At 39.5% G+C, this 27,057-nt stretch overlaps 1 protein-coding gene across 3 annotated transcripts in view; it reads right to left on the reverse strand.

The window, feature by feature from the left end:
• Positions 1–3,881: 3,881 nt before the first annotated feature.
• The window catches only part of CLIC4 (chloride intracellular channel 4), a 34,068-nt gene continuing 10,892 nt past the window's right edge, over positions 3,882–27,057 (reverse strand). For all 3 annotated transcript variants that reach the window (XM_030464294.1, XM_008501564.2, XM_030464293.1), the window contains exons 2-6: positions 16,652–16,761; positions 11,111–11,236; positions 10,345–10,451; positions 8,945–9,126; positions 3,882–8,120 (exon numbers count right to left, since the gene is read on the reverse strand). In XM_030464294.1, the coding sequence (XP_030320154.1) occupies positions 7,956–8,120; positions 8,945–9,126; positions 10,345–10,451; positions 11,111–11,236; positions 16,652–16,707 (636 nt within the window). In that variant the 5' untranslated portion in view covers positions 16,708–16,761 and the 3' untranslated portion in view covers positions 3,882–7,955. The remainder of the gene's footprint in view (positions 8,121–8,944; positions 9,127–10,344; positions 10,452–11,110; positions 11,237–16,651; positions 16,762–27,057) is intronic.

A 27,057-nucleotide genomic window follows, 5' to 3' on the forward strand; every position in this document is an offset into this window, starting at 1 on the left:
GCAGCTGCAGGAGTATCCAGGAGTTTGAGTTCTCCATTCAGCACACCAGGAGAGCAGCTGAGCCTCTGGGAGAAGGCTGTGCCACATGGCTCATGGCTACCAGGTAAAGATAATGGCTATCTGCTCCTACTCTGACCACCAACTTCTTAGAAGATACCCAGCAAACCCATTTCTGAAACCCACAGTTTCATCTCCCTAATGGGCAGGACTGGAACAAAAGGCTTAAAACACAGATCAGAGGAATTGCTGAGCTCTGCCTTGCAGGTGCCTCTTGTTGTCTAAGGTCCCTCTTCAGCACACTATCAAACCTGCTGCCTTTCAGTATTTTACTATTAGTAGCAGCTTCTCACAGCCAGCTTTTCTCAAATCATACACGATTTAAAATTTTGCCATGTTATACATCTAGAGCTCAGCACCTTAAATGCTTTCTCCTCTACCTCACTTTTAACCAACTGCACAAAGAGAGAGGGCCATTTTAAAGAGCATAACCTTCCAACTCATTAAGAGGAGGAGTATCACTTTAATCAGACTATTTAAAATAAGAATTCCATGTGCAAACTGACAAAGTCATTCTCCTGGGTCCTGCCAAGCCCTTTGCCATAGGCAAAGGAGTTGAGACGTCCCTTGCATCAATTTTGTTTGTTTATTTATAAAGTTCACGTTTGATCTTTGTTTAGCAACCGTTTTCATCTCTTTGTCCAGTGGCAAGAACACAGCCATTCTTCTCTTGAGTCAAAGAATCATGAGTTCTCTTCTTCCAGTTCTGGAAACCATCCAGCATCAGCTTTGAGAGCTCATCAGAAATTTAGCAAGACCAAGTGTGGTAGGATCTGCCAGGAGAAGGTTTGCTTACCTCCAGACTTTTTTTCTTACACACAGTTAAAAGCCAGGCTCTTCAAGTTGCCATAAAGTTAATACTTTTCAGAAATTAATCTCATGCCACTTGACTAAATCACCTTCCCCAATCTCTGGCTCCTTTTGAACACTACACTCACAACCCCAAGTTGCTCTTGGCCACCAGACACTTTGGCAGTCTTGGAAAAAAGAGTAACCCAGACTAAAGAGCTTTGTTATTGCCAATGTTGCTGAATTTTATTTTTTTCAATTAACTGCTTGAAGTCTCACCACTGTGCTTACTGGCTTCAGAAGAGCACCACAGAACTGAGCTTTTGGGTGTGAACAACTCAGTTCAAGGTGTACCTTGCTTCTGCCAAAAGAATTCAATGAAGAAAGTAAAGCCCTCGAGCAGCAGTTTCTGAACATTTTTTACTAAAAGGTCAGTCAGCTTCTCATGGACCCCTCACCCTCTATTAAAATCATTAAAAATCATTAAAAAAAAAATCATAAAAATCATAAAAATCATCCTCTCCTTAGCCTCCTGGACCACCTGTGATCTCCTGTGTCTGGGAACCACTACTGTTATAAATATTCCTGATTCATGAGTCACTACATCCACCCTTTCTCCTGAAGACTTTCAGAGACAGCAGAAATGTTTAGACATTCAGCTCATGCTTAGCTTTCACTGTAATGAGTGTCCAAAAAGCCCTCAGGCAACCAGGTCAAATGAGTTCCTTTTCCATCCCACTGAATACAAAGATTTGTCCAGGTTTCTTTTTCCTTCCACAAAAATCTTGACTACCCTCTGACAAAGCAGTTTGTTCCTACACCAGTCAGTACCCAGTCACACTTGCAGGGTCTCCTCAGCCTTTTAGCTACTGTACTTTGCTGTTTATAGGAGAACTGAATTGAGGAAGTAATTAGAAAATTGTTTCTGGAATTTCCACAGCACAATAAATCCTACTGGAGCTTTTGGCAAAAAGTATGGGGTTTTTTTTCAGCCTCTCTGCAGTAAGAAAACCAGAGCTCTGATAAAGCATGCTGACTGCTAAATGAATGAACCAAGACAAATCAGATCAACATTCTGCAACGTGTGCAATAGCTCTACACAAAACATGGAACACTGTTAACAAAATCCTAGTTTATTTCTAGGCACTTCTTAGTGAAACATCACAAAAATAAGGTGAAGAGTTTCTAAAATAGTATTTCCAAACAAGGTGGCAGTACTTCAAGGCTGGTGCCATTAAAAACACCTCCTGAGGTGAACCAGGGCTCCAGGCCACAAGATCTCCCCCTGGCTTGGTCCCAGAGACTGGCAACAATTCCTGGTACATTGTCAGGCCAAGTTAGAATAGGGCAGAGCACAAATGGAAAGAAAATGATCACTTAAATATAAGCAGGGTCTAGCTAAAGGCTGTTGGTGCTGGAGGGATGGACAGGACGTGACAGTTGTCACTGCAACTCCTTGACTGATGTCTCAGTCCTTATGATGAGGTGATCAGATCCCAAACACTTTCCCAACTACTACTTATCTCAGCTTAGGTAGTCCAGCTCCTAAACCACTCGAGTTCATTACAACCCCCTTGACTAGTTTTCCTTGGCAGCATGGCAATATTTTTTGAGAGGTGAAGCCAGATTTGGGGTTATGGGTATGAAACCCAGATTAAAGCCACGTTACCAATGATTTGGATTAGAGCTGTCCTGGAGAACAGGGAGAATGCAGTGGTCAGTAAGGAGTATGAAACATTCAGCCTCACCAAGCTCCCTCAAGCTCTTACATTCCTTCCATTGCTCACTGTCAGCAGCTACACAGAACAGTTGGGAGTGGACTCTGCAGCTTTTGCTGAAGCCAAAAATCCAGCTCTTTCTTGCTAGGACAATCCAGGAGGAACCTTCCACACCAGCCTGGGCAGTCACCTGAGGTACCTTAACAACAAAAGCTAGCAGAAAATGAGAAGGTAATTAGCTAGTTCAAAGGAGCTTTTGCAGCAAATCATACTTGTACAAAATACTAAGACTATTGCAGCTCAATAACATAACTTTTCAGCCTGCTCTTCAGGGGAAGAGGGTGTTATATTACCTTCTGGTCCACCCTCTTGCATTTCATGGAAGTAGGTGACCAAAATCCCAACAAGGCAACTGTAAATCCCATTGCAAACTCCACCTCTGATCACAGACCTCACAGTTAGTAAAATAATAGAGCAAGACAGGTATGTAATCCTACCACAGGCTTAATTGCTGGATTTGCTACTATTTCAAGCACCTCTGTTCCTTTCCTGCACGTGCTGCAAGTCAGGTGATGGCATCCCAGATTACAGGCTCCAGGAATGTCTTCTGGATTCCACAAATTTCCTTTCAAAAACAAAAAGCAGATCCCAGATGCACCTCAAACACTCACAAGACAGATGAGATTGACACGATAATGCTCAGGAAGCTCTGAAGAAAATTTCCACCAGTGGCTGGTTGGTGGTCTTTGCTGGGAAGACCTAGAACTTAGTTAACATACTCAAATGAAAAATGAGGGGGTAAGGAGTTTACCAGGGCTGGCTGAGACATATTTAAAAGCAAAAGACAGTAAAGAAACACAGGTGAAGCTCAGAATAAGAGCACTGAGTCTGAAATCCATGAATTCTGTAGACAGGATCAACTCAAAAGGGCAATTTTTGCACTCTCTGAAAACTTGTTCCACAACCAAGCTGCCAAGATTTATGCTCCTAAGAGCTTACACTTAACATCTGAAAAAAAACAAAACCAAAAGCTTTCCATCGTTTCCACAGGAGAATGCAGAATTTCTCAACTCATTCTTAACTTCCTTGAAGTTCTTAACTTTGAAAAAGGGCATGACAGCTCAACATTCAAATCAACACGTGTTCTGCCTTAAAACACACCACCACTGAAAAAAACAGAAGGCCAAACATTGAGACTGTAATTACTATAAAATTTTGTATTAAAATGACTACAAAATTCTGTAGTGTAAGCACACCATAACCAAACCATAATTTACACATGCAAGAACTGTCGCTTTCAGAAATAAGAGAAAGATCTGCTTGGTAGTGAAAATATAATTTTATTTTTAACAATAGCTGCCAGCAGTATACTGGTATATCTGTAAAAGATGTTCCAAAGAGTGAAAGACATAAGCAAACTACAATAAATTGTATAAACTCTTCAAGTATTTCAGCAAACAATGCTCCAATTCTTGATGTCCTGTCTTGGTAGTCTCCACATCCTATTCTGCTCCACTATTCTCCCACCTCCCCTAACCCCTCCAGAAACAAAATGTAATAGTTGGTGGCACAGGTTCTGAGACAGATGAAATACTTTTCACTTGGGATAAAGCCTTCTTCTGAAAATATTAACTGAACAGATAGCACTCTGAGTGGCAAAGAGTGAAAAAAAAAGAAAAAGTTGACTGCACTTAGCCACTTTTTGTTCTACACTGAGATAGGCATCAGTGGGTTTGGCTCAAACAGCTTCAATTTATTCATGTCTGTGTTCCTTTGATACAAAATGCTAATTTGCTGCTTTAGCATAAAAACTTGATTAGATCTCTCTTCTTATCATAGAACTGCACGCAACTCTCAATCAGTTTAGACATGCCCATGGAGGAAAAAACACCAATTTTATGGGCAAATGGGAATGTCAAAGCTACAGGGGTATGACTGACTGTGTGGGACAGTTAGACAGACCAGCAGTGACCAGGAGTTCACTTTGGAGTGTATGAAATTGCTGGAGAATTCCCATGCTTCTTGTTCAACAAGCAGCTCTTACACATAAGGAATCTCTTCAAGGAAAGCTTCATTAAGAAAAAAAAATAATCATGCATCTAGTATAATCTGTTCTCCCACACAAAAACAGGGTGAAGATGATGGATTTTCTTTTTATGTTGAGGAAATACACAAGTCACCTGTTTTAATGGGAATTTAAGCATATTTCAGCTTGAGAATAAAGTAATTTATTCAGCATGCTAATACATGCAACCAACTTGCAAACTGGAATGCCTACTTGAAAGGGTAACTGCTGTTTTTAAATTGTAGAAGGGGCTAGAAGCATCATTTTAAATTTAAACAGGGGGTAGATTAATTGCTGTTTGATGAAATTAAAAATGCATTTAAAGATCAGATTGTAAACAAGTTGACAGAAGTCAAGAATTTACATAGTTATGAAAGGGCTTTTTTTAATTAATGTAGAGCTGGTGATTGGGGCCAGATGAAAGTGCTCTACCCACACCAGACGCTGAGCCTTTTCCACACCACCCCAGCTCCATGCTGCTGTTTTGAAGGGATCAGCTACAGAGGTGAAAAGCTGCTTGGCCTCTGCTGAAGCCAGCAAGAGGCTGGCCAGCTTCTGCCACAACACAACAAACCTGGGCAAGAGGAAGCCTAAAAAAGTCCCCAAATTCCTTTCACACAAGAGGGTTAAGAGCTGCCCTCTGGTAAACTAGAAATTGCTAACCTGGTCCTCATTTGAATTACACCTCCAAGGGAAAGGCTCCAACACTCACTGCTCCATTGTACTGAGATAAGGAATCCATTAGTTAACAGCAAGAGCTTTAACTTTGTTTACAAGCTTTCAGATGCAATCATTAAAATACTTAATGCTGAATATAACATATTACAATTGTTTGAAGATTGCCTAAAAAGTAGAGAGAATCTTTTATCTATACAAGACAACAAGCCTGGTAGCTTAACACCTTGAGTGTTGGTGTACATTGACATGCAGGCAGCACACACACTCCAAAACTGCATAAAGTGTTTTCCTGCTCATCTGCACATCAGTGCCTGGTGTACTACTTGCACAGGGCACAAGGGCTGATTTGCTTTTAAAAGGAATGACTACAACCTCAGACAACTTCCAAGGCCCCCTCTGATCTAGTCTGAAGAGTTAAAACTTACCAAAGCTATGCCCACAATCACATTGCTTCCTATCCTTCTGGTTTTTTAAGGGTTAAACTATATGATGGCAAAGAGCACCAAACCAATGAGGGGTCTGGTTTGGTTTTTTTACCCTGCTGTCATTAAAAAATACCATTATCTAACAAAAAAACCAAGTAATTCTTTCTCCTAGCTGTCACGTTGTAGCAAAGACTGAACCCCTACAGAGGATTATTATGGCTGAGAAACTTTATTCAGGATGAGAACGTGACATTAGAATACAGTAATTATTAAAAAGCTACAGTTCAGTTTTTCCTAACCAGGTCACTCTGCACAATTTTTCTTTCTGTGCCTAAACACCCCTGAAAAAAAGAAAAAAAATCATTACAGGGTCTAACTGTATCTAAGGTTGCCTCAAAAGACATGTAAGAGGATTGCTAACTGCCTTTATATTGGACTTCTAGCTCTAGGAAGGAGAGACAAGGCACCACAAGCCATGTGTACAAATATGGATCTTGCACTCTACCTCTTCTATGTCAAACTAACTTCATGGGTATATAAAGTAGCAAAAGCAGGATGCTTAGAAAAGTCAGGCTGGTTTTCATAAAGCCAGTGCTTACCAAAAAAATTAGTGTATAAAAGTGTTTATGTGAGCATTTTCACGTTATTGCAGAATGTTAAATATTCCAAGAACAACCTAGCAGGAATAGCACTTTCCAGCTTCTAAAATCAGTTAAATATAAAAGTATCTTTACAAAAAAATAGGCATATAAGTCTGGCATTCTTTGGAGTTGCTTATGATGGTCTTTTAAAAATAACCTAGCTGTTTATTTCATGCATCAAAACCATTCATTTTAAACATGAAAACTCTTCCCTCATTTAGAAACATTTGTAAATTGCTTTTTAAAAAACTTGTAGTGCTATTCCTCAGTGTTGCTGTAAAAAGATTATGTATAGTAGTGCAATGATTATGATTATGCAAAATTGCAGTCCAGGTGCACAGACAAGCAATTAGGATAAACTCAACGTGGAGGACTGGATTTCATGCACCATTTCTTTACAAAAGGAATTACTAAACTTCCTTTTAGGAAAAAAAACCCAACAACATATACTAATAATTTAAGGCAAATGTTATCTTCAAAGGTCACTTCAGCTTTCTGCAGGAAAGAAAGAGCTTAAAAAGGTTCCCAGAAAGACTCCCACTTGAATAGCTCTCCAACAGTTCAGTCTTGCATGGCTAATCATTGCACTGCTATTCACATATACAGTAGCTATTTACCAACTAAGACACTAATGTTTACACAGATTTTACTCATGACAGCACAGGATTTGTAAGTAAATATCACCAGAAAGACCTATATAAAATAAAGGCTCTTAACTACCAAAAAGAAAGCCACTTGCAACTTTTTAAGGGGAACAACTGGCAAGCATCCAATTCTGGTTTTGTGATGGGAAAGGACATCCTGACAATTATTTGTTTGCTGCAACTTAGAATTTGGGACAAAAGCAGACCAATTTTTCTCAAAAAAAAAATTGGTTTTGTTTGTCTTAATCTTACCAATTCTTGAAGACACAACTAAATACTAACTCAGAACTGCAAGCATCCTGCTAGAGCACTCAAGCCCAGATTGAAATTCCCTGATGTCTGAGGTCATTCAAATCCAAGTTTCACATTTAGTCCACTCACAACCATTACTGTTATTTCAAATCCAAGAGAAATTTTTCTTAAAAACATTGCCAAGTATTCTGCAAATGGCTCTTTTGGATAATAAGTTCCCTTCTATATGTAAATAGGATAGACATGCAGGTACAGTTCACTGCATCACAGATATGACAACTGTGGACAGATCTTCTGGAAAAGCAATAAATTCCAAAATACATAAATATTCCTTGTACCATATAGCAAGACAGTATCTTAAACCAATTCATAGACAGGGACCAAATGGTTGCAAAGAAAAGTAGTTGGGGCAAGATAATCCTTCATCCTGAAGAATCTAAAGTCACCCCAGTGCAATATTAACATAACTGTATTAATTATATTCCAACTGAAAGGAGGTAAGGAAAAACAAGCCTATAATTAAGTCTGCAAACTTTAGGTAATTACTGTACCTGGTCTATCCACCAGAACTTTGAATAACTGCAAGTTCATGCAAAAAAAAAAATTGCTATCTTATATGAAAAGAGCAGTCTGTTAGAAGCATTGTTATGGAATATGCAAGAAGTCATCTTGGTCACAAGTGCTGGTTACTTGGTGAGTCTCTTGGCTACATCACTGTAAGCTATTTCAATTTCTTTGTCTCCAGGACAGGTGTTGGTGAATTCATCCCTGCTGTAAGCATTTGTCAGGTATCTCCAAATCCCTGTCATTTCCTTGGGAATCTCAAAGTTGCGGTATTTTTTGGCCACCACCTAGAACAAAAGGATGAGATGATGAATTTACACCCCTTGACACTCTCTACCTAAGCTGTTCTTCCAACACAGACACCAAAAAGTCACTCCTGAAGTCAGCAGAACCTGCCCCTCTGGGATATGCCCAGACCTGGCAGCATCCTGGCTTGCTTGGTGGGTGTTGCTGTCCTCCCCAGAGTAATTCCTGCTGCACCCAGGCAGAAACTTAATCTGTGGCTCCATCTGCAGTACAAAACAGACAACTGGAGACACTGAAATCAAACCAGGATTATATGGGCACATCTTCACACCTGTGCTTCTCCTAGGCCATCTCTTTCTAGACTTCAGGTTTGGTTTTTTTAATATAATCCCTGAATTTCACATTGTAGCATTTGCTTTGTTGCTACAGGAGCAGTTGGGAGAAGACATGCACCTCCAGCATCAGCTGCTTCCATGAGGTTCACTTTCCTTCTGCCTCACACTTTTAAGCACATGCTGTGCTTCACTTCTTCCTGTGACCACACAGGTCCAGTGCAGTAGAACGGGTTTTGGCTTCTGCTGTTTTAGCAACTGCCACCCAACTTGCCTGCTGGTTCACACCTTCACCAGATTCAACTGCTCTGCCCCTAGAGCCCTCGTGAACTCCCCAAATCCTAGAGAATTCCATGTACTGTTAATATTATTATATTATATCAATATTACATATATATACATATATATAATAATGTTAATATTGTAATTAAGCTTACACTGGTGCTTACAAATGAGTGAAAACAGTTGGACACCAGCATGCCCCAAACCAAAAGCATTTTGCCCTTTATTATGTCATAACACACATCACTTACCTTGACAATGTGTAGTTTGGGGAGCAGGTTGCAGTCTGCTAATGTCATCTCATTGCCATCCAAAAACTTGCGAGTGGAAACTGTAATATCCTCCATGCTATTTTCATCTATCTCATCAGGAAGAGGAGAGTTTAGATACTCATCCAGTTTCTGGAGGGTTTTCAAGAGGCCACGTTCTAAGGCTACGGGGGAAAGAGCAGTTTTAAGAAGAAGAACAAGCCAAACCACAGCACAGAAATTTCAAAGCAAATTCTAATGTAGGTTACTGATATTAGTACTAGAAGTGAAAAACAAAATCCACATCTCTCTATTACCAGAAGTGACCACATACTGACAGATTTTTAAGCCTTGCACAATTTTTGTGGGAACACCACTGCTGGAGCTGCCATGGTGGTCACTATTACCACTGAAACTGAACAGGAATCCCTTTACATATCACACAGATGCAGGTTCTTTTAAAGCTGTTTTACCCATGAGTATAGAGTAAGTTAAAATAATCTAAGACCATCCACAAGTGTTTATTTTTGGGTTTAAAAGTGGCTTATGTCAGTTTCTTAAGATTATTCCTCACTGGCTTAAACTAATTAGAAACAGGCTATAGTAGGGTTTACATTCATTTAAACATAATCTGTTTAATGTCACATGCTCAGCTCACAGCCACCACTAAACACACAGTGACTCCCGAGGAGGTTTATGGAATACAGCAGCAGAGGGCAGCACACCCCACAGAATCAAAAAGTATTTCTGTTTGCAAATATTTTGCACCTCTCCACTTGAGATACAGCAGAAAGCAATCCTGATTCCTTGGCTTAAGTTTTCCCTCCAAGTAAAGAGAAAACAAAAGGTTTGTACTGAGTTGTTTAAAGGTCTAATTGTGCATTCTTTAGCTCCTATTGATCTCTCACCTTCCATCTACTGTGTTGTCTCCACACAGAAAGTTCTTAAACTTTTTAAAATCAAGTGACATGAACTTGGTTTAACTCAGTACTCTGGCTGAGAGTCCTTAGTCCTAGAGAGGTCAAATTTCAAGTGTCCAGAAAGGTCTCACAGCAAAGGAACAGAAACTTAATCACTGGAGCACAACAGAAACTCGGCACAGAACTTGGTTCTGGCTGTTAAAATCATCTCCACTTAATTCAAGAGTTTTGAGTAGCTGTTGCCCAGAGAAGTTCAAGTGCCAGGGATATTTAGGAGCCACACACACCCTACTAAAATTTTCACTGAACACTAGTGGAAGTTCTCTTTTAAAGTGTTAAAATCTTTGCCTCTGACCATGAACTTTATAGCACAGGTTGAACTCATGAGACTCCCGTAAGCATCCATCAGCACGCAGCAAAATTTGTCAGTGAGACATTTCACAGAACACAAGGAAAGAAATTGTGTGCACAGCTGTTACCCACCTTCATTAGCTTCTGGTCTAGAATTTTTGATAAATGCAGAAAATTTGGCAAATATATCCATTCCAGCAGTGTTTGATTCTGGATGCTTTGGTGAAAGTTTTAGGTACCTATAAATTAGAAAAGAGTGGATCTACAGCACATTGAGAAGGATGATGCTTATCTTAACTACCACAAAACAGCCCACAACAATCAACCACCCACCTGCTTACAGAAAACTGGGAAGGAATAACAAAAATAGTTTAACACTGAATACAAAATTCACATATATTCCTGGTGAGGACAAGAGAATGAGAAATTCTTGAAGCCTTTGAACACCTTTGTTTTAGAAGAATATCTGCAGGGACAAGGCTCCCAAAGGACACTGCACATCTTAAAACAGATTCTAACACCAGTTTCTTCCAGGGTCAGCACTGTTTTGTGCAGCAGATTCACCTTCATTTACATTCTTTGGCCACAGCATCACAAGGGCCTGCCCCAGCCCCTTAAAAGCCAAAGTCCTTCAGTTTGCAAACTGCAGGGAGGGTGGCAGGATAATACAAACATCAATTTAAAAATAGCTTTTCAAAGCTATTTTATTCTACTTTAAAAGAAAATACATGGATCAGGGAGCTGGAGGAAGGCAAGGTGTGACAAGCAAGAACTCCACACTGTTTCCAGTGTCTAATCTCCAGTTTATTGATGCTGAAGAACATCTTATGTAGTGCAGAAAGCCCCTTTGAGAACACTCCATCTACCTAAGGTGACAAATTATAATTTTAACACTTACTTGGGTGGAGCCAGAACATCTTCCAGGAACTCTTCAATCTTATTCACATCTGTTCTCACTTCACCATTGTAAGTTATGAAGGGTGGGTGAGTGCCTGGAGCCAAATTTTGAAGGTCTGCTGGTTTCCTAGGGTGAAACACAAATGAGTACAAGAGTAAGCATGGGACCCTACCTGTCAGTGCTACATTAACAAAACCACTTCCTGAGGTTTTCACATCCTTGCAGTTTTCAGATGGTATCAGCAGTTTTCTTTTTAAAAAGTGAGGCTTTAGCTTGATTAGCATTTTAAATATATGCTTGATAACAACTAATTTCAAATACTTAACACAAACTGCTTCCTCCAACCTCTGGCTATCTTTTTTCCCAAGTCAATATAATGCTGACTACTGGGAGGGATGTATATGTATATATACACACATACATTCTCTCTTTCTCAGATCTGCAGTACAGTTTATATATAGCATAATCTGTGACCAGTGATAATCCTTCATCCTCACACAGAGCTGCTCAGGAAATAAGCAAGGCTGAGAAAGAGCAGTCTGTATAAATCATTTATGATGTGCACACTGAACCTGGTTCTAGATAAGGTGTGAGATGCTTAACATCATGGTTAAAAACAATGCTTAAAGCTTCCTCAGGTGAAAAAAAAAAAAAAGATTTACAAATAAGAGCAGCAAGCTTGGGCAGGAAGAGAATCCCTGACATTCCTATGACTAGACAAAGAGAAACAGAATCAAGCAGCAATACTCAGACATTTCTAAATCTTAGGTCAGTTTTGCCAATACCTCTTGCTATTCATTCCAGCTCCTCCCATACCAATCCTTACCAGGTTAAGCCAGTCTATTTTATAAGCAATGATATCTCTCCTCCAGCTGTACCTTGATGCTGTTGTGACAAGGAGCAAAGCTGCAGGCATGTATTTAGAAGCCTGTATAGCAGCTGCATATCCACTCCTACCTACTCATTCCCCTCAGAATGCCTAATTTACTCTTTCATACAAAGCTCTTGCATCTGCTTTGTCAGCAGGCTCAGATGCAAAGGTGAAAGTCAACAATTAGATGTGGATTCACGACAAGCTGGAAAATCCAAAACATCAAAGCTGCAGCCAATTTTTGCCCAGCCAATCCTCATGGCACCAGCTAATCCCCTGCTGGTGCAACCACCTCAGTGCAGGCAGAAAGAAAATCACAATGCTGCCAGGCACTTCTTCAGGAGCAGCACTTAAAAAAACCCAATACCTGGTCCAGCTGAAAGTTTGTTTGCCAGGATAAAGTTGGCCCTTTGTTACTGTTTGAACAAACCCAAAGCAGACCCTAACCCTTGAACTGGGTTTGTGATTTGGACATGGTCCCATTTCTGAGCCAGCACCAGGCATCCAGGAACTGGGTTTACAGTTCAAGAAAGCCTCCTGAGCAGGCTGGACAGGGAAAGCAGATGAGCAATACACACAAACATGGTCAGCCAGGGTAACAGGAGAAAGCAGTGTTTGTAGGGATTGTATTTGGACTGAACTAAGCACAGTTCACAAATTGTCCTGTGGAAATGTAACTTTCAATTTCTTACAAAATGAGGAATTGAGAACCCCTGCCAGAATGTCATGTCCACTGCTGAGCCTTTTGAAGCAGGGCAAAAAGCAACATTCTGTAGTCCCAAAAAGTACTTGTGGCAGATAGGAGAACATGGCAGCTGAAACTGAATGAGAAAACTTATTTTCATACTTAAGATTACACACCCAGTTAGCCAGGTGACACAAGTCTGCTTAATAAAAGAATTACACAATTTTCCAAGAAGTTATTTCTAAGCTTCTAAGAAGTTATTTCTCACTCACAGTTGCCCTCACCCTCTTACTTTTAGGATTTAAAGTCTGTCATCAGTTAATGCTTTAAGTAGCTTAACACTTCATTTAAATACAGCTTTGTAACCCACAACAATTACAGGAAATCATTGTGGCTCACTTCCAATTTTACATGTTGGCTAGATAAAATTCCTCAAAAGGAATGTTATTTTGAAAACAAACACAGGCAAGACCACCGGATCTGCAGTAATGCTATCAAAGGGAAGATTTTATTTCAGAAACAGACTAGTCTAATGAACTAACCAAAAGTTTTCCAAAGAATCAGAGTGCATCTCAAGGATCCCAAAGCATTTTAATAACCCCTCTTGCCACTCCAGTCAGACCACCTGTATCTTTCAAGAAAAAGAAAATAGAGATTTACATCCCACAGCCAAAGCCCAAACATAATACTGGGTTTGACTTCTAGGTTGCTGCTCTTGCCAGCTGATCATAAACAAACCCTGGTTTACCACAAACAAGCCACAGCCTTTAGAGCACCACAAGTAACACATAAATATCCTTTAAAGGCTAAGAGTACAACTTCCCTTATTAATCAAACAAGAAAGCAATTAAAAATATTAAGAGTGAAGTTTACTTCAGAGAGAAAACTGGACAGCTTTAAAAAAAAAAAATCTAATCAAGCAAAAAAAACTTTTACAAACACTCTAAACTGTCCATGTACCATGATAGGAAGTACCTACCCCAAAGTTTACTGAGGTATTTGAAAGGAGGACCACATACTGAAATATCTGGCCAGCACTAGGGAATTAAGTGGCAGGCTCTTGAACACCACAATTAAGGTATAAACATTTCACAGCTTTGCCACAAACCAGAAGAGCAATTAGCATTCAAGTAATTTCTTGAAGATCTGACAAAACCCAGCCCCCAAATCTAACAGGCTCTTCAGTGATCTAGTACTGCATGGAGGGGCTGAAGAGCAACATTAAACAAAAAAATAAAATGCCAGCAACAACAACAAAACCAAACCAACACACAAACCCTGTCTAAGCAGTATTTTACATTGGTGAAGTTGCATTCACCTCTGGGTTGTCTTTAGTATTTCCTAATCTCTTTCTTTAATCTTTGTCTGTCAACATAATTGTAAAACCACACAATGAAGACGTTTAAAACTGGATTTCAGAACTCAGCTCAACACAAGCTGGCCGTGAATGTTGTTACAAGCCCCAAAAATGGTTTCTGTACTGCAGCTCTGCTCCTACCAGAGCACTCTCCTCTGCTCCATCACTGAGCGCTCAAATGCTGCTTCTGAAAAGGGGAAGAATAAAGCCTCTGTCTGACTAAAGAGAAGCAAGAAATGCATGGTTTCTTTCAAAGGGCAGCCCGTCCCACTTCGTTTGCCTATGTGCATATTTTTGTGTCTTCAGAGTAGAACTGAGATCTGCCAAATGTTCTTTTGTTAGCACAGTGCAATGTCCGATGCAATTACGGAAAGGAAAAAAAACCCCAGCACACAGTCAGCCAACTCAGCCTCAGTTTTTCCTGGGTCCCAAGTTACTTACTTGGGAACTTTTGTACCCAACCATGACCTTTTAAGCCTCACAAACACAGAGCCTGCCTTACTGTTGTGCAGAAATTATGCTATGAGGCAACAGCATCAAGTGGACTCTTTATTTTCCCTTTTATTTTTTGCCAGCAAACCAAATTGAGATGCTTAAACCCAGTACTACTCAGCTCCTCAACAAGTTTGTGTCTCCAAGAGGGTCAAAAAGAAGAGGGTAATTGGTTTGAGTAATGTACTTGTACTGTAAAAGCAGTTTGTTGTGCCAATATTAGGAGTCTTAAGGCAAAGTATAGCACCTATCATTCCAGTACTGCTAAGGGGTGAAAAAAAATAGTATCTGGTTTCATTTCCACTTGAGCAGCTTGCTGAACCCGACATGTTGCAAGCTACACTACTCTAAAACTCTGTGTCACACAAAATAGAATGTTAAATTGGTATTTATGAAGCTTCACTTCAAATCTGAAAGAAATGAATCTCTTATCCACATCTGTTCCAACCTCAATTAGCTTCAGTGGTGCCTCTTATTTTTTACCAGAAAATACATTCTGTGTACAACAAAAAAGCAGGGTTCATTTAACCTATTCCTCTGCATTTAGTTTTTAAATTAAGGTGTTTTCCCCTTCTTCCCCCCCCCCCCCCAAAAAAAAAGAAAGAAAGAAAGCTTCCCTTGTGTAAGAATGAACAATTTTAAACATCTGCAAACAATTTATATTCGAAAAATTAGTTTTACATCCCATTCCCCCATCCAGTTAACTCAAAGTTGCCAGAGGGACCTAAATAAAGCAAATTCATCAGGAACCTTTGGCATTTTAATGATATTTCTCAGACTGCTTCAGCAGTAAAACTGTTTCCAAGTATAAAATGTGGCTTTTAACCTTCTTCTCACCACCCCCCACCCTCTAACTGCAGTAGGTTAAATAACACCACCATTAAAAGTAAAGGAAGTCCAAAACTACAACCAGTACACAAGCACAAGTTCTGCTGAGTTTTTCCACAAACCACATGCAGGGTTGAATGGAAGATATATTTGGTTTATGTGTGTTGGCCCCAACAATTATATTTGCAGTAAATTCCAACACTGGCCAAAGAAAATCTTTGAGCTGCTACAAATACACAGTTGCTTGACAAAAGCTGCTTTCTCTCTCCTCTGAGTGTTCTGCCTCAGCCTCACTACAGATGGAAATATTTAACACTCATTGCCAGCACTGAAGCAGCAATTTCAGTGAGTTCTAAAAATCAAAACAAGTTACCTCCTTCAAAAAAAAAAAAATTGCAAGAAGAGGTTAAGCCTAGCAGGGTGATTTCTTCCTTACACATTTTACATTTGATTTGTTGGAGAACAGTGTATATTTCTATTGGCTTTATTTCTGAAAATAAGGTTTGAAAGCACTGGCAGTCTCTCCCCTCTCCAGAGAGTTCAGTGACTAACGTTACATTTCATTAGTGCTGTGAAAACATTACTTCACTCCAAAAACAAATACAAGGCCTCTGCTGAATTTAGCATTACCACTTCTAATAAATGTACACCCAACCTTAGGAAATTAAGACTTCTGGATTCACATCTCACCCTTCTTAGCCACCAGGATGGAGAAGTTGCAATTGAAGTGACACACAGCATTGTGGTGTATCTGGCTAACACTACAATAATAGGATTTTATTCCTACCCATTTCACTTCTGTTTCCCTACTATTTACCTCATGGACAAATATTTTAACTTAGTTTATTTATTCTTACTGCAGAACAAGCAATATTATTTTTAAATCTTTAAAGAGGTAAGTAGGCTGCACATTATTTGTGACAGTTGTCCAATGATCACTGAAGATTTGATCAGAGATGGATTGATCTAAAAACCCACCCAGCAGTCTGCACTTGTGGAATCTCAATATCAAGTTAGTAAAGGCTCAGTATTCAGTCAATAGAGACTTTGTGTCAGCTATCAGTTTTTCAGAACAGCATAATTTATCAAATCCAAGACAATTTGTCAGACCAGGACTTTTTGGCTATAGATACTTAAAAGGAACCACCAGAGACTGCACTCCTCAGGTCAAGTTTGTCCCCTAATATTTCTGAGGACACTTTTTAATTTTAGAAAATAAGCCATGCAAGATTTAGAAGCCCTGGACAAGTATGAGTTACACCAAGAGTAGTGTACTCCTGCTTGCCAGATCAACCAGGTATTTCTTACCTCTTCAGGTCAACTGTTGTGACACTAAACACCACTCCCTTCAGCCAAAGGATCATGAAGAGTCGCTGAGAAAAAGGACAGTTTCCTATGCTCTCACCATCACTGCCAGCCTGCAGAGGAGAACAGAAGTATGAATTAGAAGGTAGGACTGGCCATCTACATATGCTCACAAGTACTGAAATATCTTTTAAAAGAGATTCAGTCACTGCAAATCTTCACATCACAAACTCTTCCAAAGAGCTCACAGTCAAACCCAGGATCATCTTGCTCTCCCAAGTCAGGCTGACTCAGCTGGAGCAGATATCCTGAGGGTATCTCTAAATAATTCTCCAAGGTGAGCATCCCCAGAATATTTAAATACACTTAAAGCATCCACAGACTCCTGCATCCTTTTTTTTAATATTCACATCTACCAATTATTTTTTTTCCTGCAGTCACAATGAAACAGGCCCATTTCTGAAGTCAACTAACCTCTTATCCTACCCTCTAACAACTGCTTATAAAACCTGTCAAAACAAGATTTCAGACAACAATCTTTCCCAGTGAAGATGAGGTCACAAAAGGACAGCTAATCATACTCATCTGAGTAGCCATACCTTTTGATGGCATTTTCCAATGTTAATATGGGGCTTTATTATTTTATTTTTCCTTCTTCTCCAAGGCACAGCTAATTAACTGCAGCCATCTCCCAGTATCCTGTGGTGCTACAGGGAGCCAGCTGCAACCAAGAACTGGGAATCTTCATTCTAGTGCAGGTGTTGCATGGCAAGACATAACCAAGTACACAGAGACTTAGAGACTTCACTGACAATAAAGTAATATTCCAAAGCCACTTTTTATAGGCAATTTATCAATAAGTCTTTGTCCTACCACAACAAAGGTCTATTACATAGCAACAGTAATCCAGTCCAGGGCACCCAGTGATGGCATGCATCTCATGATAGCTCTGACAATGAAGTATGTATTGCTAGCTGGAAAATTTGAGGTTTTAGTGGGCTAAAATTAGACAGGCAAAGCCTGAAAACTTGTTATAAAGTTCAAACTTCTGAAAAGTAAACTGGCTCAATAATAGGTTTTATAGGAGCCAGTACATGACCTGGTCAAGATTACTTCTCTATCTTCACCTCTAAATTAGCATTTCTGACCTCAAATCCAGGGAACTGTGGTTTTTCTCAAGGTTCATTTCCCTAAGCCAAAACCAACACTGAAACCAAAGTGATCAGTGAAGACCAAGAAAGGTAAAATGAATTTCTGCTGTAATGCCAACTGGCACCAAAACTTTTCTTCTCTCACAACACACAGGTAACATTCAAAATGAGCAACCAACAAAGAGCATCTGCTTTAGTTTAAGCAAGAAAGGCTTTCTGGATTATTTGAATCAGAAGGAAGGATTATAGCCCAGTAACATACAGTGCTTTGAAGAAAACTTGATGCATTTTCAAAGCTGCAGCCAACGACTAAACCAAGCAGAGAATTGTGTCTACATTCAAATGTTTGTCCCACTCCAGCTCCAAAAGTCCCAAGTTATTCTGAGCACATACTGGGAAAGGAATGCAGCTGGAATGCCAAGAAACTTTTGGCTCCAGTGCTCACAAGCCAAGGAATTCTGCTATGTAACTGCTGCCCCAGAAGCCAGTTTTCTGCCTTCATTTATTTGATGCACTGAGAGCTACAGCACAGACCTGTCCTGACCAGTCATGGAGAGCAACATCACCACTGCCAGGCAACACAATTCCCCTTCAATCACAGGAGGATTTTTTTCAGAGGGAGACAAGTTTGGTAGATGTTTCTGCAAGAATCAGTTCTGACTTGGATTCTCTCCACTGGAATAGAGCTGTGCTGGCAGTACACTGTAAACCTTTCAATATTGCAAGAATATTCTGCAATTTTACAGGACTAGTCATGCAAGGGGGTTCATCGTAGATCAATTGTTGCTTAAAGACACTTAAAGCCAAAATCTACCATTGCTTTGCCTTTCAATTCAGGCCATAATATTTCAGGGTATCTTCAGTGTCTAATTCTCAGCAGTATCAAATAAAGAAAATATTAAATGCTGACCTCTCCATACTAACATCAACCTGGATTCTTTGTTATTTCAACAAGATTATAATCATTCTATATGAAGAACCTTTGAGTTTTCATTTCTAATTCTTTCTAAAACCAGGCTAAAAATCTTTATAATGCCAACCTGAATCAGGACTAATTTTCAGCTTTCACTGCCAAACCAAGCTAACATTATCCACTTAAGGACACGTACTCCAGAACATCAGACATCCATGGCTCACTGAATGCCAGGTTTTCACTTCTATGGATGAGGACCAGGCTGAGAAGTGCAACACCACACACAGTAAGGAAACGTGGTGTTTTTCACTTGTCAGTGAGTATTTTGCTTAAGGATTATACTGATTTAGAACTTGCTCTGAAGAGCCTGGTTTTAATTTACCATCAGGGAAAGCATCCTGCCAAAGAGAGTGTTTAACTTGACCATGACCCATGGCCAACTCCTGCCATGCTACAGATGCCATCAGGCAGTCTGAAAAGCTAACAGCTGCTGTAGGGAATTTATCACAGGAACTAAAAACTTAAGATATACAGTTGCCTTGAACAAAGTTGTTTTATCCTCCACAAACTGACTGTAACTAAAAAACTTCTGAAAAGGAAGCAAGTCATTAACTGGAAAAGGTAGAGAAAGAGTCAGGCATAAATACAACACAGCACACACCCACAGTAGTCTATGGAAAACAAACTGGGCTACTTTTAAAAAAAAAAAAAACCTTAACTAAGAAACTAAGTTCAACTAAGAATGAAAGAGAAAGGCAGTAAAACAAATCACAGTGTTCACTGAGAAGACAACCTGGTTTACCATGCCCACAGAAAACCTACTAGCAACTCCCAGTGCCAAGCAGCTCAGCTCATGTCAGAGTGCCAGCTACTTGGAAAAGAAAAAAAAACCAAAACAAAAACGACACAACCCAAAAACCACCACAAATCTGCTTATCCCCCTGTCTGGAAGATTAAGCTTAGCTGATCCAGCCAATGCGGAAGCCACCTCCTCCCTTTCTCTTCCCCTGAAGCAGTGATTTCATTCAAATGAGATTGTTTTTTCCCAAAAAACCCAGAGAGTATAAGTAATCATACATCCCTTTAAGCAGCTTAACAAGCTAAAGGATGAAAAAAAAATTCATTTTAATTGTGAAATGTTTGTCTTTACAGCTGCATAAAATTAGCTTGACTGCTGCTCCAAGAACCTGCATGGAGTTACTTTACCAAGTTAATGCTGGAGTTTACTGTCTAACACAAAAATAATAGACAAGGGACTAAACAAAAGGACACAAAGCCATTATTATATAAGCATACGTCTGAAAGACAACAGAATTATAGAAATTTTTAGTCCTGAAGGCCTGCCAAATTGTTGCAAACAGCAAACAACCAAAAGGACAAAATTTCCCAAACTGAATTACTGCAGAAATAATAATAAAGTCAAAGTGTAACTGATTAGAAACATAATGCAGTGTGGTTTCTGCCTACATAAATAAATGGGAAGAGCACCAGAAGATCATTTCTTAATTTATTCAAAACCATCGAGGGAGTATTTCCCAGATTTGACATACTAGAAGTGGGGGAAAATGAAGTGTGGTTGGAGAGGGAAAAATGCATTTTTAGAGAGGTATCTCATAAAACACCTTCCACCAAAGATTATTACTGGAACTATTTGATTATTCCACCAAAGTCCCTACCTTGCTGAATAAGAAATCTGCAATCCACAAAGTCAACAAGATGAACAGTCACAAAAATAGACTGGGTGGGGTTAGTAGAGTATTTTCAAACTATGAATTTACCAATCTTGAAACATCTCTAACTGAAAAAAAAAAATCTGCTGGAAAAACTGCATGAGAAAAGCAGCATGATGCATACCCATTACCTCAAAACAGCTCATAACAATCATTCTTGCATGTTTCATGAACAGTAAATCATTCAAAAGAAATTAATAAATTAATAATAATCCTATGTGGATTTCTGTTTTGAGAGGAAATGGTCTGAGGTAAACTAACAAAGTGATTCAAGTGAAAACCATGCAGCAGTTCAAAACCCACCCCTCGAGATGAAAGAATAGAGAAAGGTTTAATGTTCAACACATGAACACTGAAAATGGTCTGATAATAGCTAAATCCTTGCAGCATCTACTTAGACCTTTTATCTTGCCAAGGTGGATAAACAGAATTCCATGCTGCTCATTGGGCAGTGTTTTCAGATAAGATGTAAATAATTACACCCATGGAAGGGCTATAACAGTATTTGATGTAATACCAATCAAGTGCCTCCTCCATATGGTGCCACTCTACAGATTATTTTGTGCTGCTGTTCAGGAAGCAGATGGAGGAGCTTCAGGGATGTGATGTGTCAGCATTCACTCCACAGATCTTAAAAGGTCTTAATGTCTCAAATTTTAATGAAGTACCATTCAAAAGAGGAAAACAAGTCACAAGGTAGTAAGTCACAGAGCATAGAACTGAAAAAGTGTTGTCTACAAGACACAAAAGTTTTTCAGATTTGTTAGTTTGGAAAGGGAGTGGTTTTGTGTTTTGAAGGGAGGAACAGGTCAGGGAACAGCTAGAGTCAAGCCCTGAACTCTGATGCAAACTAAATCTGGTCCAACCAGATTTCATCTGAGGGATGACAAGATACAAGAGGCACTTTGCCTGCTGGATCACCTTTTCTCTTGCCTCTCTAAGACAGTAGATGGTCAATGCCCCAACTTACATGTGAGAGCTTTTGTTTCTGTGGGGTGTCCTTCTCCTACTAGATAAAACATGTAACACCTCTAAAGATCCATGTCAACCTCTTGAAAAGACACAGAAGCAAAGGCCAGACTCAAGACAGCGTCAGGCCAAGGCACAGGTCCTGTTGTCCTGTTCACAACACAGAACAGCTCAACAAAGCTGTCTAATGTATTTTGAAAGCTGTATTACTCCCTTACTGCAGACAGATGTTAAAAGGCCACTGAAGATTCAGTACAAGAACAAACTAAGCTTGCAGCAACCATTAAGATGATTTATTCATGCTACTAAATGTGTCTGACAAGGAAGCTAACTCCTGCAATCCTTCCACAATGCTAACAAGATTCTAAATAAAACATCCAACATCGTTCTCATCACCTCAGAGGTCAGCACTTTGGCACCTTTCATAGCTGTTACATCAAATTCACTTTTGTTCCTTGTGTGTTGTCCACAGACAACCCCACAGCATCACACAGTGCAAGGCCACCATCACTGCATTGTGCCTTTTCTCTGTACCTTGTTCTCTAACCAAAAAAAAACCAAAAAAACCCCAAACTTTCTCCAATACTTTTAAAATGTTTTTCAACTCAGGAGGCAACTTTTTGTAATAAAGGATGTGACAAGATAAGCAAATCCCTTATTACGTGCCACCTAAAAATAAGATGGTATCTTTCAGGAAAGGAGAGGACATTTATTTTCAAATTTAAGACAGGTGACCTCAGAAAGCACCAAATTAATCTTACAGCACCTACATCACAGTCTTATCCTTATATGAACTACACTGATTAATGTAACCCCATTATTTGACCTTTAAAATGGAACTTTAAAAAGCTTAGGAACACTATCTAGTTAAACTTAACCCTAAACTCTCAAATCACAACCACCAACACCCCTGATTTCAGTTCTACAGAACAATTTAGGGAATCACTGCTACCTAAAGGAGATAGTTTTCTTAGAAGAACACAGGAAAAACAGAAAATAAAAGCATAAAGCCAGTGATCACACCTGGGATGAAATACAAATGCAAAAAGCCTAAAATGATTAACCTGTAGTTTCTATATGCTGATTAACATCAACCACACCCAGGGAAAAAGCAACCAAAGTCACCACTGCCTCTTGCACAGTCTGTAATCAATGAAGTGGCCACATCAGCTGAAATTCCTGCAAGTTCAAAATGCTTAAGAAATGAACTGAACTCTGTGTTTACCTGAGATCTGGCTAATAAACAAGGGCAAGGAATGTTTGTCAGCCCATCCAAGCAGCCTCTTAAGTCACTGCTTTTCTGATAAGCCACCACTGAGTTGGCACTTGGCTGTAGGAGCAAGTGACCATTTAAGGATAATGCTATTTCTAGCTCTGTGATGTTATTCCTAACAAAATAATTAACATCCATGTCTTGCACACTTTCCTGCAGCTCTCATTCATTGCTACCTAAATCCCACTATAAAGCTTTTGGAAAAACCTATGGGATCTCCACAATGGATTAAAGCAACTTCACAGTTCAATGGAAATTAATTAAGCATTGCTAGTTCTTTGGAGAAATGAAATTATCCCATGTTCATCATTTGTGAGAATCAGATGAAGACTAAAAATCTGCATTAAATACTAATCACAATTTTCTTCAGTGAAGAAATATTCTTAATGGTATGGATACAACAACTTGGGAGTATTGTGGATCACTTGGCAGAGGAAAATTAAATTTATTCATTAATAGCAGAAGCCTGGCATCTCACCTCTGCTGTCCCTCTTACTCCAGCAGCAATAACTTTAGCAAAGTGTTTCAGTGGTAACACTGTGCTAAAACCAACAAAGCCAAACCCATTAAAATCTGCTGTCTAACAGCTTGACACATCTTTGCAATATTCTAGTAGAAAACTGCAAGGAGGTAATTAAATATACACTAAGGGTTTCCTTTCTAGTGCCTGAAACTTGCCTTTGGGTACCCAGCATGTAAACTTGGAACAGACATTGTATATGATGATGATTCTCTCCCCCCACACTTATTAAATTTGCTCACAGAGTACAGTGTGTGCTTTGGCCTCAGCCCAAGAGACCCAGAAGCTCCTCACTGGATAATGTAGCATCCATAAAAATTATAGGAGAGAACTGCAAACCTTGCAACTGGGGCTCAAAAGACCAAGTAAAGAGTTCCTCAAATAAACCTTTGAGCACACATCTTTTCTGTGGACAGAAAAACAAAGAACCCTGTTTGTAGTATTTTATAACCTAATTTAGTGAGCTCAGATGAGCACTGAGATGGTCAGATTAGCAGAGAGGAACAATAAAGAGCTGCTCCAACCTCCTCCCTGTGCACTGCTCCCAGGTCATCCAAGCTGCCAGGCTGACTTAGACTGAACCCTACCAGAAGCAGGAAAGCCAACATCAAATACCCAGACAAGTCTCATGTCTAGCCAAAAACCATCACCTGGGAGCTTCAAAATTCTAATAAAATAATGAATACAGCTAAAACAACAACTGCTTTCAAATCAGAATGTCAACAGCAACATTCACAGAAGAAATGTGCCAACAAACAACAAAAATAGCTCCAATTCCCAAAAGTCCCTGTAAGAAAGCTGCAGTTTTGAACCTGCACCCCTGGTTTTGGACAGGTTATTCAAAAGCTCTGGCAAAAGAAAAATTGTCTTAGACTGAAACTGGTGCTAGAATTTTTATTTTACAGCAGCTAGAGCACAAAGGTTTCCTTCCAACAGAGGAAGGCTTGCTCTCTGCTGCTTCTGGCTCCAACACAAGCAACACCCAACCCGGTTACTAAAAGGCACCTCCTCTCTGAAGGTGTTCTGCCTCCCTTGGGAGAGGGTGTCCACCTCCTTCAGCTGCAGAGCAGAACTTCCTCCTCCTGCTTCAAGACATAGTGCCTTATCTCCTGAAGCTCCAGGACAGCATGTTTCACTAGGGTGGCTAATACATCCCTTTGAAAGACTACAGAAATATACTTAATGCTTGCTTTGATTTTATTTTTAGACAAAACCACATATAAAACTATTTCCTTTATTTAAGAAAAGCAGCTCTCCAAAGCACAGACCAAACTCTAGCTAAAATAGTAATGCTTTCACAGAGCCAAAAAACTCTGAAGCAGATCCAGTAGCACTGACTGATCTCATTAGCTCTTCTCATGAAAATATACAGATATGACTTCACTCCTGGATTACACTCCTATATTTAGTTTATACCTAATATGGACATTCAGTGTACAGGACTAAGTCATTTCCTTTCCTCGTGTTCAGTTCCTTGCCCTTTGTCTAGCCAACAATACAAGGAATAAGTCTGAACTCTCAGAGAACTTGCACACAAAGACATGTATAATTAATAGCAGGTTAGCTTATTTTTTTCACTTCAGCACAAACAAACACAGCATTTAGAGCCCTAAATTTTAGATTGTGCCACCAATGCATGTTTTGCCTAAATGTAAAAAAAAAAAATAAAAAAATTAGTGTCTTTTTTAGGAAAAAATATTCAAATAAATCTTTTAAAGCTCATGGAGTAAAAGCTTTATTTAAACTCTTCTCATCTATTTTAAGCATGAAATTCTATCATTTTGAAGAAATAGATAGAGAAGAAATCTTAATTAGGACCATGAGTTGTTATGGGTTATTTACAATGAACTTTGAAGATAAAAATTAAATGAGAGGGATAACAATTACAGATGGAAATTATTTTTCCATGGGCAGTCAACTTGCAACCAACCACTAAAGCTTGTTGTCTTAGATAAACTACCCTGGCAAACAAAACTACCTTGCTTTCTCCCACACTGTCCAGTTAAGGTTCTATAGAACTGCACTTCTCAGGTGATTTTCAGTTGCAGGGCAAAAGAGAACATCTACCAAAAAAAAAAAAGGGAAAAAAAAAGACAACAAATCTAATTACTGCCAAGTACAGTTATCTTGTCTTAAAAGCAGATCTTGTGGATTTCTAAGTGGTATGTCCAGCCCTGCCAGAACTTGGAGTTGACGTAGGCACTGTTATAAAAGTGTGTTGGCCTTAGGTTAGTCACATCACAATAAATGTCTCATTTGATAACCTGAACATGCTCACCCTGGTGAGAAAATAACAGCAGTCCAGGGCTCTTTTTGTCCCTTTTAACTAATGTACACTTTTAAAAATCAAACTTGCAACCTCGGGGTACAAAAGTCATTTTCCAAAGTACGTAGATTACTATTTAGCTAAGAAGTTCAATGAATTCCCCAACTAGACTCTTCCAAACAGCTTTTTAAAAGAGACAACACAGCTTTCAAAAATCCTTAACTTCAGCTACAGAGCTAACTACTTCTCTGCTACCCCTATGCACATTAAAAGATAACAATACTTTTGAAATAAAGAACTCTCTCTTTCCTCACTGTTTTCTTCCACAAGATTAGGACAGGATAACCAGTGGGAGACCAGCCAGTGGCACTGAGTCACTTCAGGCTCTGAGGGTAATGATTACTGACTTCTTAGTGTGTTAATACTGTCACAGTGCTGCCCACTGAAAGATTATCAGAGCCTCCCACCCACTTCCTAGAAGTGGAATTAGGTTTACATTAATATCCCTCATATCTGCACGTGATTTCTCAAAAATCAATTATCTTTATGTCCAGACAAGATATCTGAGAGGATTCTAATTCTCTTCAAAGATTTTCACAAGAACTCTGGTGTTAAAATATGCTTTCAGCTGCTCCTGTGGATTCTTCACTGCACATACACACAATCACAGACGGACATAAATAAGGATCAGGAACAACACTCAGATCCTTGATGTACCCCTGAATTTCAAGATGTTTCACACCCTCACATTTGTCCCACAACTCATGCTCTGAAACACAAGCTTCTCTTTCCAGCCTGAGATGGTTCCCATCTGGGAAAACTGAGGACAGACTTCTCTTTTGTAGCAGTTATCTATGCTCAAAGAATGCATCTATGGCATACAGCACTTGTGTGCACCATGGAACAGATGACTCAGAACCACCACTGCAGAGGACTGAGGGATTAGCTGGCTGCAAAGGGCAAGGAGCTGAAATTCAGGAACCCAGCCAGTTGTCAGACCACTTTGTGGGGAAAGGAGGAAAAGTGTATGAGTGTTAGACATGTTTCAATTGCAAAGTAAAACACAAGATCTCATGACAATCTAACCGAGCTGTCTAGATGTGAATCACTGGAAAGGGGAGGACAGAGACCAGTGAATAAAACGATTACAGCTGCAGTGTATTCAGAAGCAATTTCTGACTGAAGGAAAGCTAACTCAGCCGTGTAATCCCTTTGAAAATGATTGCTAGATGTTTTTAAGCTTGCTTTCCAATGTTCTGCAAAAACCTAACATTTATGCTTGAGACCACCTCTGCATTTTTAAACAAATTGTAACAAGTGCAGCAGTTGCTGAATTAGCAGTTAGATTTAACTCAAGAAGCCAAAGAGGTTTCAAGCTATGAGAACTCTCCCAAGCAGAATTTAAAGGAATGTAGTTTTTGCTGGCAAGAAAAGGAAAAGGCCCAATGTGTAACAACTAAGCACAGGAGATTCCTAGGTGGTGGCACCTCAATTTAAAATGGGTTCCTATACACTACTCCAAGATTTGCTCACAAGGAACAAACCACCCATGAAATTTTGCTCTCTATACCAAATGTGTATCAAAGG

The sequence above is a fragment of the Calypte anna genome, chromosome 23 (genome assembly GCF_003957555.1).
Source record: "Calypte anna isolate BGI_N300 chromosome 23, bCalAnn1_v1.p, whole genome shotgun sequence".
Lineage (NCBI taxonomy): Eukaryota > Metazoa > Chordata > Aves > Apodiformes > Trochilidae > Calypte > Calypte anna.